The sequence below is a fragment of the Neopelma chrysocephalum genome, unplaced genomic scaffold, assembly GCF_003984885.1.
Source record: "Neopelma chrysocephalum unplaced genomic scaffold, ASM398488v2 Primary Assembly neopelma1_65c, whole genome shotgun sequence".
NCBI lineage: Eukaryota > Metazoa > Chordata > Aves > Passeriformes > Pipridae > Neopelma > Neopelma chrysocephalum.
The window spans coordinates 628,933-642,588 of record NW_020897724.1 but is presented as its reverse complement, the minus strand read 5'-3'; the positions used below and the strand labels follow the sequence as shown (position 1 = coordinate 642,588).

Sequence of the window (13,656 nt, the reverse complement as noted above, 5' to 3'; positions counted from 1 at the left end):
ATAGACCTAGGAAGAATGATTCCATAGACCTAGGAAGAATGATTCCATAGACCTAGGAAGAATGATTCCAACTCATTTGGGTTACCTGGAAAACCAGCACATGCCTTCTCTTCTGCAGTAACATGTGATTGAAGAAATTCTGCAAAGGCCCCATTTCTCTGTAGAAGTTCTTGGTATGAACCAGTTTCTGAGATCATTCCATCCACCAGAAAAACAATGTTGTCCACTTGAGGCAAAATGTTGATTGTGTGAGTCACCAGCACACGAGTCTGCTTGAATCAAGAGGGAACAGTTACATATTTTCTGCAATTTATACCATGAATTAAATAGAGTTGCTCTAGCATCCCTTCTCATGTAACCACATCTATTATCCAGATTGATCAACAGCAGAGAAATACCAAGGAACAACAAAACACCACCATTGCAAAAGGAATGGAAGAGAAGTGTTTAAGGTGGATTTTAAGACTGAAGTTTAAGTGATAACAACTGTAAAGATGCCACTGAACTATTCAAAAGTGATGGGATTAGATGTTATGATGATACAATTTGCTAGAAGAGATCAGACATCTTCCTAACTATGCTAGAAGCAGTTCTCAAAAAGAGAGGAGGATCAAAGAACAGTAAACTTGCTGTAGAAGTAAGGCTGGAACTAGGCATGTGGTTTGCATGAGGATAAAGACAGTCTTACTCTTCCTTGGTGAGGTTCCCTGCAGGACTTGCAGGTGCTGTGTGGCCTGCAGAGGTCACCCATTCCACTGCTGCCACTACCAAAAAAGAGTTTGGGAGCCTTTGATAAAGTGAGTAACCCACCTTACTGGAAGCATTTCAGGGGCTCTGCTAATGAGATTCCCTGTGCAATTGTTTAGAGTTCAGGATTTATAACACACCTTGTCCTTCAGTAAACCATTGGGTCCAAGAACGTGTTCAAAAATGTGCTGTCTGACGTGGGCATCAACAGCTGAGAGGGGATCATCGAGGAGGTAAATCGAAGCCTTCTGGTACACAGCACGAGCAAGGTTCACTCTTTGCTTTTGCCCTCCAGACAGATTTATTCCCTGTAAAAACGTATTGACTCTGTTTATTCCACAGCTACAGCATATTTGTCAGTTGTTGACTCCATTTTGCACTGAGGCTTTATGACTCCCTTATTTTTAAACCAGTGCATCTCCCTCCCTCCAAACAGGGCTCTTGCAGAGGCAGAGTCTCCTGAGCAGCTCCACTCTCCTGTAAAAGAGCAGCCCAGAATGGCCTGGATTTGTTGATTTTTGTCTTTAACAACTCTCATGTCTCTGGTGAGGTTAACTGTCAGGAGGTGGGGTTAAATTAAATTAGATCATGGCCCGACTTTCTAGAAATTACTGAGCACCTGCCTCCTGCAAGTTTAATTTCTTTGTAGGTGTTTTAAGCAGGACACTGAAGTTGTAGCTACTCAAAGAAAAGTTGGCCAAAATATAAACCTAAGTATAAGTACCTTTTCTCCTATTTCACTCTTCTGCCCTGCAGGGAAGCTCTCCAAATCAGGGTGCAGTGCACAAGCATATATCACTCTATTGAACCATGTTTCATCCATCTCTTTCCCAAAGAGAATATTATCTTCCACTGAAGCATTTAGAACCCAAGCTTGCTGGGGGACATAAGCTGCAGTGTCCTATAGAAGTGGAACAATGTTAGTAATCTTTTCCATAAGCTCAACTTGACACTGTGGGAACCCATCTTTGCAAAAAAGCTCTCTGAGTTATAGAAGTCTGGAATGATCATCACCATTGATAGGTCTCAGAGGGCTTTGCAAAATATGAGACTGCACTGTTGTTATCTGACAGAGGAGGACACAGAGGTGCAAGTACATGATGAGATTTACCAGGATGACATTTCAGCTCACTGTCAGAGTGGGAAATAGAACTGGATCTTTGAAGCAATGTTTCAGCTCCTATTTCCAAAGTCTTCAGCACCTTCAGATAATTAAATGTGGACTGATATATACAGCCTTTTTTAAAATTCAGCAGTAAATGCATTGTCATCAAGTACCTGATGCCTTGGTTAATACCTTACAGTTCCTGAAAACAGCCTAATTAGAAGCAAATGCTCAGGGGAAAATTTACCTTCATGGTCACGGAGCCGTCCAGTTTCTCCAGCTCACCAAGTAATGCTGACAGCAAGGAGGACTTCCCAGCACCCACCTGGCCAACTACAGCAAGCAGAGAGCCTTGGGGCACAGTAAGATCTATCCTATGGAGAAAAGATTAGTTTCTTATCACATTTTAGGTACACTTTCTGAAGAGGAAATTATCAAAATTCTTGCTACTGTCTTGTAGCAATAAAAATGTACCCAAGTAAACCACCCTAATTTCATCCCTTCAAAGACACCTCCAACCAGAAAGTCTGATCCACATCCCCCTCTGAGTTTCAAACCCAGATCCAAAACCCAGATCCCCACTCTGGAGATAGGCTAACCCAAAGCATTGGATATAAAACATTCCTGAACATCAGTGCTGTTCAACAAGGTTTCTTCTCAAAAATGTCAATGCCTTTTGAAATAAGCATCTAGTGATGCCATATATAATACCTGCATACCATCTGTTCTACTTTTTTGACTTAAATTACTGTAATTTCACATTTGAACAAGAAAATTGTGTAAAGAAAACAGCCTCCATAGATTAAGGCAACATCCAGATACAGGCACCTTCCCATATATGTGCTCCCAAACAGAAAAACAAGATTATGTTTTGTCTGACTTTGTAATTTTCAGAATTCAACATTAAATATGAAGTGAACTCAGAAGCCTCTGGACATTCCTCACTGGCCCTACAGAGTTGAGAGATGACTAAGAGTAAGTCTGTACCTTCTAAGACAAGGAGAAGTTTCTTTGCTCCAGCAAAAAGTCCCATTTCTTATGGTGATACTTGCCTGTGCTAAAATATAAAGAGAAATACAATACCTGTAAATGCAAAAGGTGCTACAGAAACATCCCTATTTATATGATTTTATGTTTCAGTGTGTATATTACATAAAATGAGCCATAAGTATGAAAAAAGACATAAATTACCAGATTAGATTTTATTGGTAGAAATAAATAGGCCTGAGAGATAAAGTGACAGTAAGGGGCAAATATTTTTCTCTTGACTATGGTAAGCACCCTGAGTAGAAGCTGAACAATAGAAGTTACTCCTCTTTTAAGGTAACAGTGCTAACATAAAAGCTCACCACAGCCAGAAGTGCTTCTGCATGAGCTCTCAGGATTCAGTTGTCCCAGATTCAGAAAAGCTGCCAAGCGGTTTAAAGAAACTTTGGCCTGAAATGAAGCAGCACACAAAAGAAAATAGGATTTAGAGTAGAAAGGGAGCAAAAACCCAAAGATTCAACATGAAGAACACTTAGATCATCTCCTGTGTTGCAGGTGCTGTAGGCTTAGATGGCCAAATGCAGCTCTTCCTTATGTTAACTGCCTTTATTTCCACTTAGCTTAGCAAAAAACCTCATATCCTTCGTGGTGCTTTTGATTCAGTGAAAGGGGTGCTTTTTTCTCCTATTCATCCTGCAATCTTCCCAGTGATTGCTTCTGTACATGAAAAGCTGTGACAGCCTTAAAATGTAAGAGGGAAATGAATCTCCTTATATCTTACTGGACAATGATTTGCTTTTCTCTCTGGCCTGGGCTAGCAGGGTTTCCACTGATCCCCTGGGGAGATTTTGCTCCATCTATTCTGATTTGTGTGATTAAAAAAATAACCGGAAGCACCTCTGGGGTCTATTGGTGCTTGTGATGAGCTCCAAAAGACTTATGAGTAATTCTTGTTGACTATTTTGTCAGTAAAAGGAGTCTTTCTGAAAAACAATACGACAAAGTACATTTACTTGCAAGTGCTTTCATTTCACTGTTTCACAATAGCAATTCAATGGCTGATGTGCAAAGCCCTAAGGAATCTGTGTTTACCTGTTAATGGTGATATGTAAAAAAACCCCTTATGGCCAAAGGAAAAGGAACACAGCCTGCAATTAACCTGGACAGCAGCGTTGATGGAGAAGGGCAGGAAGGAGTGTGCAGTGTTGAGGATGTTGATCAGTGTTAGAGACACAAAGGCCTTCTGAGCATCCAGGATGTGTGTGTTATCCACCAGGGTGTAGACAGCAAACATGACAAATGCAATCTGAAAAGGAGCAAAGGGAAAGCCAGCCATTTGCTTCAGACAGGGAAGAGAATGGTTCAGGGGTGACAGGCCCCTTCCTAAAGACTCTGGAACCCGTTTAGTTAAATCCAGGCTACCACCTCTGGGCACAGTCCCCATTCTGCAGGGATCATGGCCAAAGGTCTTGCATATTGGTGACAGTATCAAGTTGATCATTTGACATTTCTGCATTAAGGAAGTTTTGGTGCTGCAGCCTCAGCAAGGTGAAAGCACAGCAATTTCCCACTGAAAACACACCTGGCTGAGCTGCAACAGCAAGTGCAAAAGTGGCTTGTGCAGCTACTGACTGTGCCATGAACTCTGTCTGGCTTGGAGGTCTCCCAGTGGATCCTGCAAAGCAGGCTCAGGCTGCCTGGAGCACAATGGCAGACCAGATGACCTGTCCATGGAACTGTTAGGACAGTGGAAATGTCTGTGTGGCTGATTCCACAGGGGCTCAGCAACTCCTGTGAGACCACCAACTCCTCCAGGCAGAAATAATCTTTAGTTTATCCCACAGGAGAAGCTTTTCCCACAGGAACATCTGTCCAGGGAGGAGTACAAAGAGAAATGGAAGTAATAGCACATGGTTTATGCAGGAAGGTGATCCACTCACCAGGAAAGTTGATGAATGGAAAGAAACTAGGGATGCTGAGAAGAGAATCTGAGATCTTTTTAAGGCCTGAAGTTCTTGCTTCCGGATCCCTAGCACTTTCTCCATGAAGGTGTTCTCCCAGCCATACAGTTTGATTACTTTAATGTCACTGAGAATGGCATTGGTGAGTTTGGCCCGCTCATCTTTATGTTTCATCTGGGTCTCCTGTAATAAATGTTCGTGTTATATCATTTAGTAGGTTGATAGTTTAACGGTGCAATTATTCTGAAAATATACCTTATTGCTGCATCTAAATTCTGAATAAATTTCCCTGCAGTTGAGCTGTGGGTACTGTTTTGCTTATGAATCTTCCAGGCTGGGAAATAGTCTGCTTTTCATCTTCAGAGCTTTATTTTTACTGGCAGTACATAAAAAACACAGAAAAGGTGGGCAAACATGGTAAAAGATTGAACATGCAAGAGCTTAGTCTGAATTCTAAGAAGCTTTGCAGGCTTCAAATCCTCCTATGTTCCTTCAGACAATCATGGTAAGCATGACTAATAAATATTAAGCCATCACAAATGTCAGTAAACAATTTCTCTTTTTATGATGCAAAATATACCTGAAACTGACTCCTCTTCTTGGTGATCACGAAATTCAGAGGCAGAAGAAAAAGGAATACAGCAATTGCAGTCAAGGCAGATGGCCCTAGAAGCTGCCAGTTGAGAAAAGGAAAGAGAAAGAATTTCTGGTGATGACTAGAAATTACTGTTTTCTGTTCCCCTTGCTTACCTTCCCTCTTACTTGAACTTATGCATAACATCCCTCATGGTTAAGGCTTTGCTCTAATCTTGCCTTTGCCTTTCCTGGGAATTGTGCTTCCCTAAGCGCTGTGGATTGTTAACCATCCAGGCAGGGTAGCTCCTGTCATCAGGCTCTGCTGAATTTATTTGCTTCCTTGTTAGGAACTAGATTAGTGCTGAAAGTGATCCAGCAGCACGCTGGCAATTCCAGCCATTCCTGTTTCCTCCCATGTCCTTGGATGCGTTAAGGAGGACATCTTGTGGCTGGCTTAAGTAAGTGATCCGAAACAATACCAGGTTTTGATTAAAAAACAAACCCAAACCCTCAACAAACTATTCTTGCAGCAAAAACAACCCTTCTTGTCTGAATTTACATCAACGGGTGAGATGAAATGGTGGCATTATCCTGTGCCACATACTCTAGGTACAACTCTTGGAAGTGTTCATAAAGACTTGTGTATCAAAACAGAGAATGTGTTTCTCAGTGGTTAGATCCATCTCTGCACAAGGCTGGAGAGGTGAGTGGTGGTCTACACAGAGAGGTAAAAGTACTGTCTACACAAATAGTCTATGATCAGTAGCAAACAACAGTGTTAATTATTCTCCAACTACAGGAGACCACATTCAGCTTTTCAACATCACTAGGAAAGGGATGATGGCTTTTCAACAGCCTTCACCATGGCCACTAGTTTTCCAAGGTCATAGTATCCTGCTAGGCACGAGGCACAGTCCATCCTGGATAGCAAAGGAAGGTCTCAAAGGCCATGGAAAGCTCCTGGGAATCAGCTGTGTGCATGGTGCTCTTAATTCCAATTGGTGTATGGCCAAAAACAGGGACTAAGAAATAGGGCTTTATACTGCTGAGAAAATATCATAACACTGATTAAAAATTGATCTTTTAGATTATCATCCATTATTCCTAATTCAGGTTTTGCTCTCCCCTTGCTGAACTCCTTGATACCTATGAAATTCAGTGTATCCAATACTCTTTTTGAATGTAACAGAAGTAATGTAACTGTGCTTCACGCTGTGGTACCAGTCTTGTGGTAATCAGGCTTCAGCATGAAGTATGTCAAGTTGCTGTTTCAGACCATTCCCCCTTATGTTCTGGACTATGCCGAGGAGCTGGAACTGGACTTTCAGCCTGCACTGGGACACCATCTTCTGGTTGAAAAGTAAGGTGACAGAGGAAAATTTGGGGCAGAAGTTTATCGGTCTGCTCAGAATAACCATACTCACAGTCTTTTCCTTAAAACAGGCTGAATACACAGGCTAGAAGGTTAAGTGAAGGACTGGGTAAGGATTCTATACCAATAAAAGCATCTTCCAGAAAGAAAAGTGAATGCACTATGCTATGGAGCTAAGAAAAATATGGCAACTTCAGGTTACTCCAACCGGTAAAGCTCTGAGTAGAATTTTGAAAACCCCTTTTTTCTTGGATATGTAGAATAGAAAGGGATTGATAAGTACTGTCATATTTTACCTGCCACAAGAACACAAAGCAGATGATAATCCTAATAGGAGCAAGCCAGGTCCCATTAAAATAGATAATCAGATCCATTAGCTTTTGGACATCAACAGATACCAGATTAACAATTTCACCTATGGTTGCTGCTTTCCTTGAGGCATTTGACATAAGTAGGATCTAGACAGGGTAAAGAGGAAAGAAAAGATATCATCAAACAACAACTTTGGTCCAGAAGTCAAACAACTTTCTTTTCCTTATAAAGAAAGAGAACAAATAGAGGAAGGAAGATGTCAAAGCCTAGGTATTGAAGCCATGCTGCTGCTGCATATGACTTCACTTTAAGATGAAGCATTTACTCCTTTCCCTAACCATCATCTACAGCATAAGAAACTTTATGTTGAATTTTGCTCTTTCCTTTTCTTGGCTTTTTCTTCAGAGGTAATTATAAAGTACCTCCCATCTACTGTCCAGAGATGAATATAGCACAGAGTGACATCCTGATATTGCTAGAAACATTGTACCAACAATGGTGTGACTACTAATGTAGGGCTAGAAAAAAAAAAAAGAAACTAAAAAGGAAGCTACAGACTCACCTTCCTGTACACAAGCCCTGTTACTGCAGTTCTCAGTCTCAACCCCAGAACAAGACACATGTACATGTAGCGTTGCTCAAACAGAGTCTGGAGACAAGCCAAAAGGAACATAGTGAAGGCATAGAAATAGCCAAGCCAGCTGGGGGCTTCTGGATCTTCAATGAACTTCAGGAAAAGGCTGCAAGACAGGGGCAAAATGTTGCTGAATCCATGTAGGGCTGATGAAATATCAGACACATAAAAACAACCTGGCAGAAATAGCAGTGATTTTTCTGTATTCTCTCTGAGAGGTTTATCAGTAAAATAGCAGAAGAACTGGAAAAAAACTGCTGAGTAACCTAGATCATATAATATCCTGATTTTTGACATTTAGCCACTCTTGGTTTTGAAACAATGTCTGATCTCAGCATCTTCTCAGGGGAGGCCTCACTTTCAGTGTTATGGATGGCTCCTGAATTTTATGACTTTGTCAGAAACATGCAAAGTGGTAGCTGTAATCTAAGGAAGTCATTGACATTTCCAGAACTTCTCTTAATTTTAATGATTAAGAAGGGATTTTGCCCTTAAAAATATACTGTAGTGAAGGTTTATATTGTACCAATACAATCCACAAAGCATTATGCCAACTGACCAACAAAGCTTCTTAAGATGTGTAGGATGCACAGTTGTGCTCTTTGTAATTAGTCAGGGAACACAGAGCCTTCAGACTACAGCAAGGGGCTGACAGCCTTGTGCAAATGATGTGATACATAGAACCATCAAATAACTCCTGTTCTAGTAAAGTTGTCACATGGTTTACTGCATCCTGTCCTTTCCACTGTTGGAATACAGCAGTGGAGACAGTGGTTTGGTGACTTCTCCTCCTGAGTTGACAGTGGGCTAAGCTCAAATGACAATTCAGCTCTTTTCATCAGCTACAAGAGATTTCAAAAGGCAAGTGTGTGCATGCCCACCTCTGTGAGTGCTGGCATACACACCTATGAGCTCATGAACACAACAATCTTGTACACATTATAAATATGCACATACCTCAGTAACTTTGGGATGGAGAACATGAAGACATCACAGATAACTAAGCAGACAGTGCTGAGGAGGAAATAGGTTCCAAACATGCTCCAAAACATTTTCAGTAAGGACCCGCTCTCACTGTGCTTTGATTGCAGCAGAGCCTCTGTCTCTTCAGCTTCTGCTATGCCAGTTTCAGTCTTCTGACCCTTTTTAAATGTAGCAGACTCCCTTTCTCTGAAGAAAGTAACAATGAGAAAGCTAGCTACAGTTGTAGAAAGCTTGGGAATATTGTGCTTCCAAAAAAACATTAAATATCTTACGCCAGCTCTCATACCATGTTCAATATAAATGCTCATCAAAAAGTGACCCTTCTCACAAAAAAAAATTAGTTCTGTGCTTCCAGGAATGGCAGGATGTTCTCCAGCAATTTTTAACACTTAAAATCAGATTTTGCACAAAGGAACTCACACACCAACACCCGTGAGTGTATTTGCTAGATCACCTAGACCTACCCAGCTGAGCCCATGATGTGCTCTCTAGATCAAGTACTCACTGCTGGGTTCTGCTGTGACACTTCTTCCACTCTCTTTCTGCCCAGGCAACAATTTCTTCAGAAGAGTCCTCTTTCCTCACTGGCCACAAGTCATCCACACCCAAGGACTGCTGAGAGCCTTTCCAGAGAAGCCTGGAGAACACACAGACTACAGTCAGGTGAATGCAGAAGGTTTTGTGGTGCATGTAACACTTCCAAAACAGATGGACATTAAGTTAGTGCACCACAGTGAGCACGTGGGGACTAACTTGCATTACAACACTACTTGGGACTGTCCTGTCCCAGAATAAACATGAATGTTCAAACCCCTGGAGAAAGAATTTAAATCCTCGCTCCATAAGCTAACTCAGGAGCTGAGATATTTCCTGCTGGCTGCCCTCTACACCATCTCTTATGCTGCTGGGTTTTTTTCTGATATTCTAGCAAAACCACATCTTCTGTGTTTTCTTACCCAGAGAACCACCAGTATGTGATTTTGGAAAGAAAAGAGCTTCTGGCTTCTGGACAGTGATTCTGATGGGAGAGAAAACGTGTGATATTTATATATAGAAAAGTGCATGTGTCAGATGAATATAATTCCCTTCTGTGCTCCCCCAGGAAAAGCAATCAAAGAGTTACCCCCACCCCTCAATTCACTGACCCAGACAGAGCAAGTGTATTGTGGAGGATCAATGGGATTGGGAGATTTTGGAGAATTTGACTTTGAATAACTTCTCAGACAGAAGAAAAAAGAATATAATTCTTCATACCCAGAGACGTTTATTTTCTTAAGCACAGAAATTTGTCATACCCATACCACCAGGTACTGCTGCACAGGAGAGCAGCAACAGGGGAAGCAATAGGAGCCCTGTCTGCTGGTTTCAATGACAAGAAACATGAGTATGGATAAAAAGGTTTGTAGTTTTGAAAAACATACATAGAGAGATAGAGTACTGTTATCCCAAATTCTGCCAGTTACCTTTTATAACCATACGGAATGATGCATCTGACATCACCCAGATACTCGTGTTCCTGTGTGTCCCCATAAATTTAAAATCCTGTTTCAGCAATGAAGCAGTGCATTAGGAAAAACCATGTTGTACTTACAGGATTGTTGACATCTTTAGAGAAGAAGGGAGGGTGATCAACTAAGCAGAATAACACAAGTTCTCCTAGCACCAGGCTGGCATAAAGGAAAGCTGTAACATGGTGGAAATGGTCCTCCAAGAAGGCCTAAGAAACAGAATACTGGTGAGAATGAGGAAATGAACCATCATGTTAAATCAGCAAAGAAAGGTGGCTTCTCATGTTCTACCAGCCATAAGCTCTGGGTTTTGGTTTGAAGCATGAGGTGCATTTATTTAAGCTGTAGTTGTGTAGAGCTAAATAGATAACTCCTGAAACTGGAAGATCAGAAAATGCTAAATAAGACACATTTATTATTCATAGTGACAGTTTTATTGCGAGGATTCATAGTACTCTAGTCAAGTCAGATGCCCACATTCCATCATTTTTCAGGGAACTTTGAATGCTCTGAGGGATAGAAGCTCCTTGCTCACCCAGTGGGGTGAGTTGTTGATATAATAAAGCACTTGCTAAGTTTTACTATAAATGTTGTGTCTAAGGGGCTCCATGAAGGGTTCTTTAATTCATTTTGTGAATGAGAAAGAGAAAAAAACAATGGAAAAGTCTAAATATTTTTGGAACAGTATATTGGTAGCAAGAAGTTGCCAAGTGTTATATCAACAAGCAGCCTTGTGCCTTCAACACAGCAGGAACAAGCAAGTTCCCGGCTGTATTTTGTTTCATGGCTGCATATTTTTCCCCTGTTACTTAAAACACACAGGTAACAAACTTTTGTTTATTCCTTGTTGTGGCTGAAAAGAAGCCTGTTCATCTGAGGAAAATGGCCACTAACAGTAAGTCTCAGATGTGCCAGCAAGCACTCTGCTGCAAATAAACATCCAAATAAACGAATATATAGTGTCAGGAATCATTTTTCTCAGCACATATTTTAAGAGAGGAATTTTGTTCTCCCCCTTGCAACAATGAGACAAAACCAGCCCTGCTGTTTAGAGACTTCATACCCTTGCACATTGAAAATACGTGATTTCACTTACTCTTTCCAGGGCATGTTGAATTTTGAAACTAAACATCACAACTGCAGCCACAAATGAGAGCAGCCAGTAAATCAACAGGACCCCTGAAGACTGGATGCCCATCATTCTTTCTGCCTGGGTAAGGAACATGGCAAGGATCTGTGAGGAAGTACAAATTTGTCCAAATAAATACCCAGTAATGGAATGCCAACCATTATTATCAAGTTAATGAGTACAATAGAAAAAAGATCAGTTTTTTGAAGTCCAAACACTTCAAGATGTTCAGAGCTGTAGTAGCTGTAGTATTGTTCCTAAAAGGCTAAAACCAAACAGCATTATGTGCAATTTTGCACTCAAGAATGTCTCTGCAGAAAGGGCAAATAATAAAACTACAAGTGGGCCAACAGGCAAGATCTGCTCTGCCCACAGGGCTCTGTACTGTAGGTGTAGCTCCAGTGGTCTGCCCCGACTCCAAAGCCATGGCTTGTGGGCCTTCTATTCCCCATCAGCCAAATTTGTGCTCAGAGATACTGAGAAACGTGGGAAATACGAGATCTGTCCCAGGAGGGCTAAGCTTGGCCACGTGCAGACAGACAAGGGAGGAATTACCATTGTGATTCCCATCACAGCAGGACTGATGAAGAACTCTGGAGCCCGTGGGATTCCTTGGCTTATCTCCCACAGCATGAAGAAAACATTAGTAAAACACAGCATCACCAGAATGAATCCAAGGACCATTTTGGTTTTGAAGATGCGGGACATCCTGATATAGCCCCTGTTCCTGTGTCGAAGATACAGGTAGTAGAAAGGAAAACAGATCCAAAGATAGGCACAAGGGATCCAGGTGATGACTGAGCTCTCAAAGCACCAGGTAAATCCTGAGGTGTTTGTATGCCACGTCTGATTCCACTCCTGTCACAGAAACAACACAGAAGTGAAACAGTAAAGCAAATGTACACAGAATTTCACAGCTAATGCAAGTTCCTAGTGCTACAGCTGAGATCTACTATGTTAGTGGAATTTGATTTAGGGTTTCAAATGTAAAAAACATTTGGCAACAGAGACAAACTCAGCTATAGCAGTTTGGAGGGAATTGAAGTAGAAAGGCAGAATGAAAAAAAGATTGCAAAAGTGAAAGATGCCGAAAAAAGGACATGTATCACAACTAGAGAGAAAAGAAAGGTAAGTTAATGGAAATGGAATGAGAAAAGGTAATTTGGGAATTAAACAGATGATCAGCATTTGGGAACCATCATAATAAACAACAGGAAATGACCAGGGAAATGGAGATTAGGAGGGAAAAAGTGTCCTAGTGCACGAACTGCATTTCCTCAGCTGTTTGTACAAACCTTTTGTGACTTTTTGACTGAACAAATATTGGATCTCATCTGGCAACTGTACATAAATGGGTAAGGTTATTTTTTCCTTCAGCTTGCAGAGCAAGGCTGAGGAAAGGAATCACCATGATGAAAAGAGGAAACAGATAATGGCTCACAAATTATTATGGGAGTTTATCAATCTTGGGGATGGAAAATCGTGAGAGTCCGGACTGATAAAATTAGAGCCCTTTTAAAGGTATTTCTGTGGTGGGTCCTTCAGCGGAAACTTCCCCAAGACTCATTCCAACATCCTTCCAGCAGCGCAGCACACGCAACTCATCAAATTCACTGTAACTGAGAACAACTTGGGCTGTTCTGTTTGGGTGAAAACTTGTCCCTGGGAAGCAAAGTCCGCACGCAGGGGAACACACTTCATCGCTCGCACTTCACACCCCCCGCAGCGGGGCCCGGGGCTCTCCCGGGGAGCCGCACTCGGGGCCGGGCTCTCCCGGGGTCCCCGGCGGAGGGGCCGCGGTCACTCGGTCACTCACCCGGGGCCCGGCGGGGCCCTCCCCGGGCCCCCACAGCGTATCGCCCGCACCCATCGCCCGCGGCCCGGCCCGGCACCCTCCGCCCGCTGCCCTGAGGGACGGGACGGGCGTTCCCTCCTCGCCGGGCAGCGCCCAGAGTCCCGTTCCCGGTGTGCGAGCGGTGCCGGGAGCCCCGGAGCGCCCGGTCCGTCCCGGCTGCGGGCAAAGTCCGGCCGGGGGCAGGTCTGGGCTGTGCAGGGCGGCAGCCACGGCACCAGCGAGGCGGAGCCCCCGGGGCTGCCGGCTTTGGGAGCTCTCTAAGCACACGGGGTCTGGTTTGGAGAAGAGACGTTGTTTATTCTGCGCAGGGTGGAGGTTCCCGCAAATCAAGCGCGCCAAGCGGTAAAAAAAGAATTACATCTTTTATACGGTAAAATTTACATTACATGCACCCGCCTAATAAATATTCTCCGCCTACACAATGCATATTTATTTGTGTGACGTAATCTCGCGCAATGCTTGAAACGCGAAGTTCTTTATTAAGCA

At 42.5% G+C, this 13,656-nt stretch overlaps 1 protein-coding gene and 1 long non-coding RNA gene across 5 annotated transcripts in view; one reads left to right on the top strand and one right to left on the bottom strand.

Moving 5' to 3' along the window:
* Positions 1 to 13,207, bottom strand: part of LOC113968075 (multidrug resistance-associated protein 6-like) — a 23,296-nt gene extending 10,089 nt beyond the window's left edge. For 2 of the 4 annotated variants that reach the window (XM_027684301.1, XM_027684304.1), the window contains exons 1-18: positions 13,132 to 13,202; positions 11,871 to 12,173; positions 11,283 to 11,420; positions 10,270 to 10,395; positions 9,635 to 9,696; positions 9,184 to 9,315; positions 8,652 to 8,864; positions 7,623 to 7,800; positions 7,045 to 7,206; positions 5,381 to 5,473; positions 4,780 to 4,983; positions 3,999 to 4,145; positions 3,202 to 3,289; positions 2,840 to 2,909; positions 2,100 to 2,226; positions 1,472 to 1,648; positions 888 to 1,055; positions 86 to 269 (exon numbers count right to left, since the gene is read on the bottom strand). In XM_027684301.1, coding sequence (XP_027540102.1) covers positions 86 to 269; positions 888 to 1,055; positions 1,472 to 1,648; positions 2,100 to 2,226; positions 2,840 to 2,909; positions 3,202 to 3,289; positions 3,999 to 4,145; positions 4,780 to 4,983; positions 5,381 to 5,473; positions 7,045 to 7,206; positions 7,623 to 7,800; positions 8,652 to 8,864; positions 9,184 to 9,315; positions 9,635 to 9,696; positions 10,270 to 10,395; positions 11,283 to 11,420; positions 11,871 to 12,173; positions 13,132 to 13,185 — 2,626 coding nt within the window. In that variant the 5' untranslated portion in view covers positions 13,186 to 13,202. Of the gene's footprint in view, positions 1 to 85; positions 270 to 887; positions 1,056 to 1,471; positions 1,649 to 2,099; positions 2,227 to 2,839; positions 2,910 to 3,201; positions 3,290 to 3,998; positions 4,146 to 4,779; positions 4,984 to 5,380; positions 5,474 to 7,044; positions 7,207 to 7,622; positions 7,801 to 8,651; positions 8,865 to 9,183; positions 9,316 to 9,634; positions 9,697 to 10,269; positions 10,396 to 11,282; positions 11,421 to 11,870; positions 12,174 to 12,610; positions 12,665 to 13,131 lie in introns of those variants that run through there. The other 2 variants (XM_027684305.1, XM_027684302.1) reach the window with 2 other exon arrangements.
* LOC113968077 lies at positions 5,730 to 10,071 on the top strand. Its single transcript, XR_003534366.1, has 3 exons — positions 5,730 to 5,834; positions 9,229 to 9,341; positions 9,639 to 10,071. It is a non-coding gene; the product is annotated as an uncharacterized LOC113968077 (long non-coding RNA).
* Positions 13,208 to 13,656: the final 449 nt, after the last annotated feature.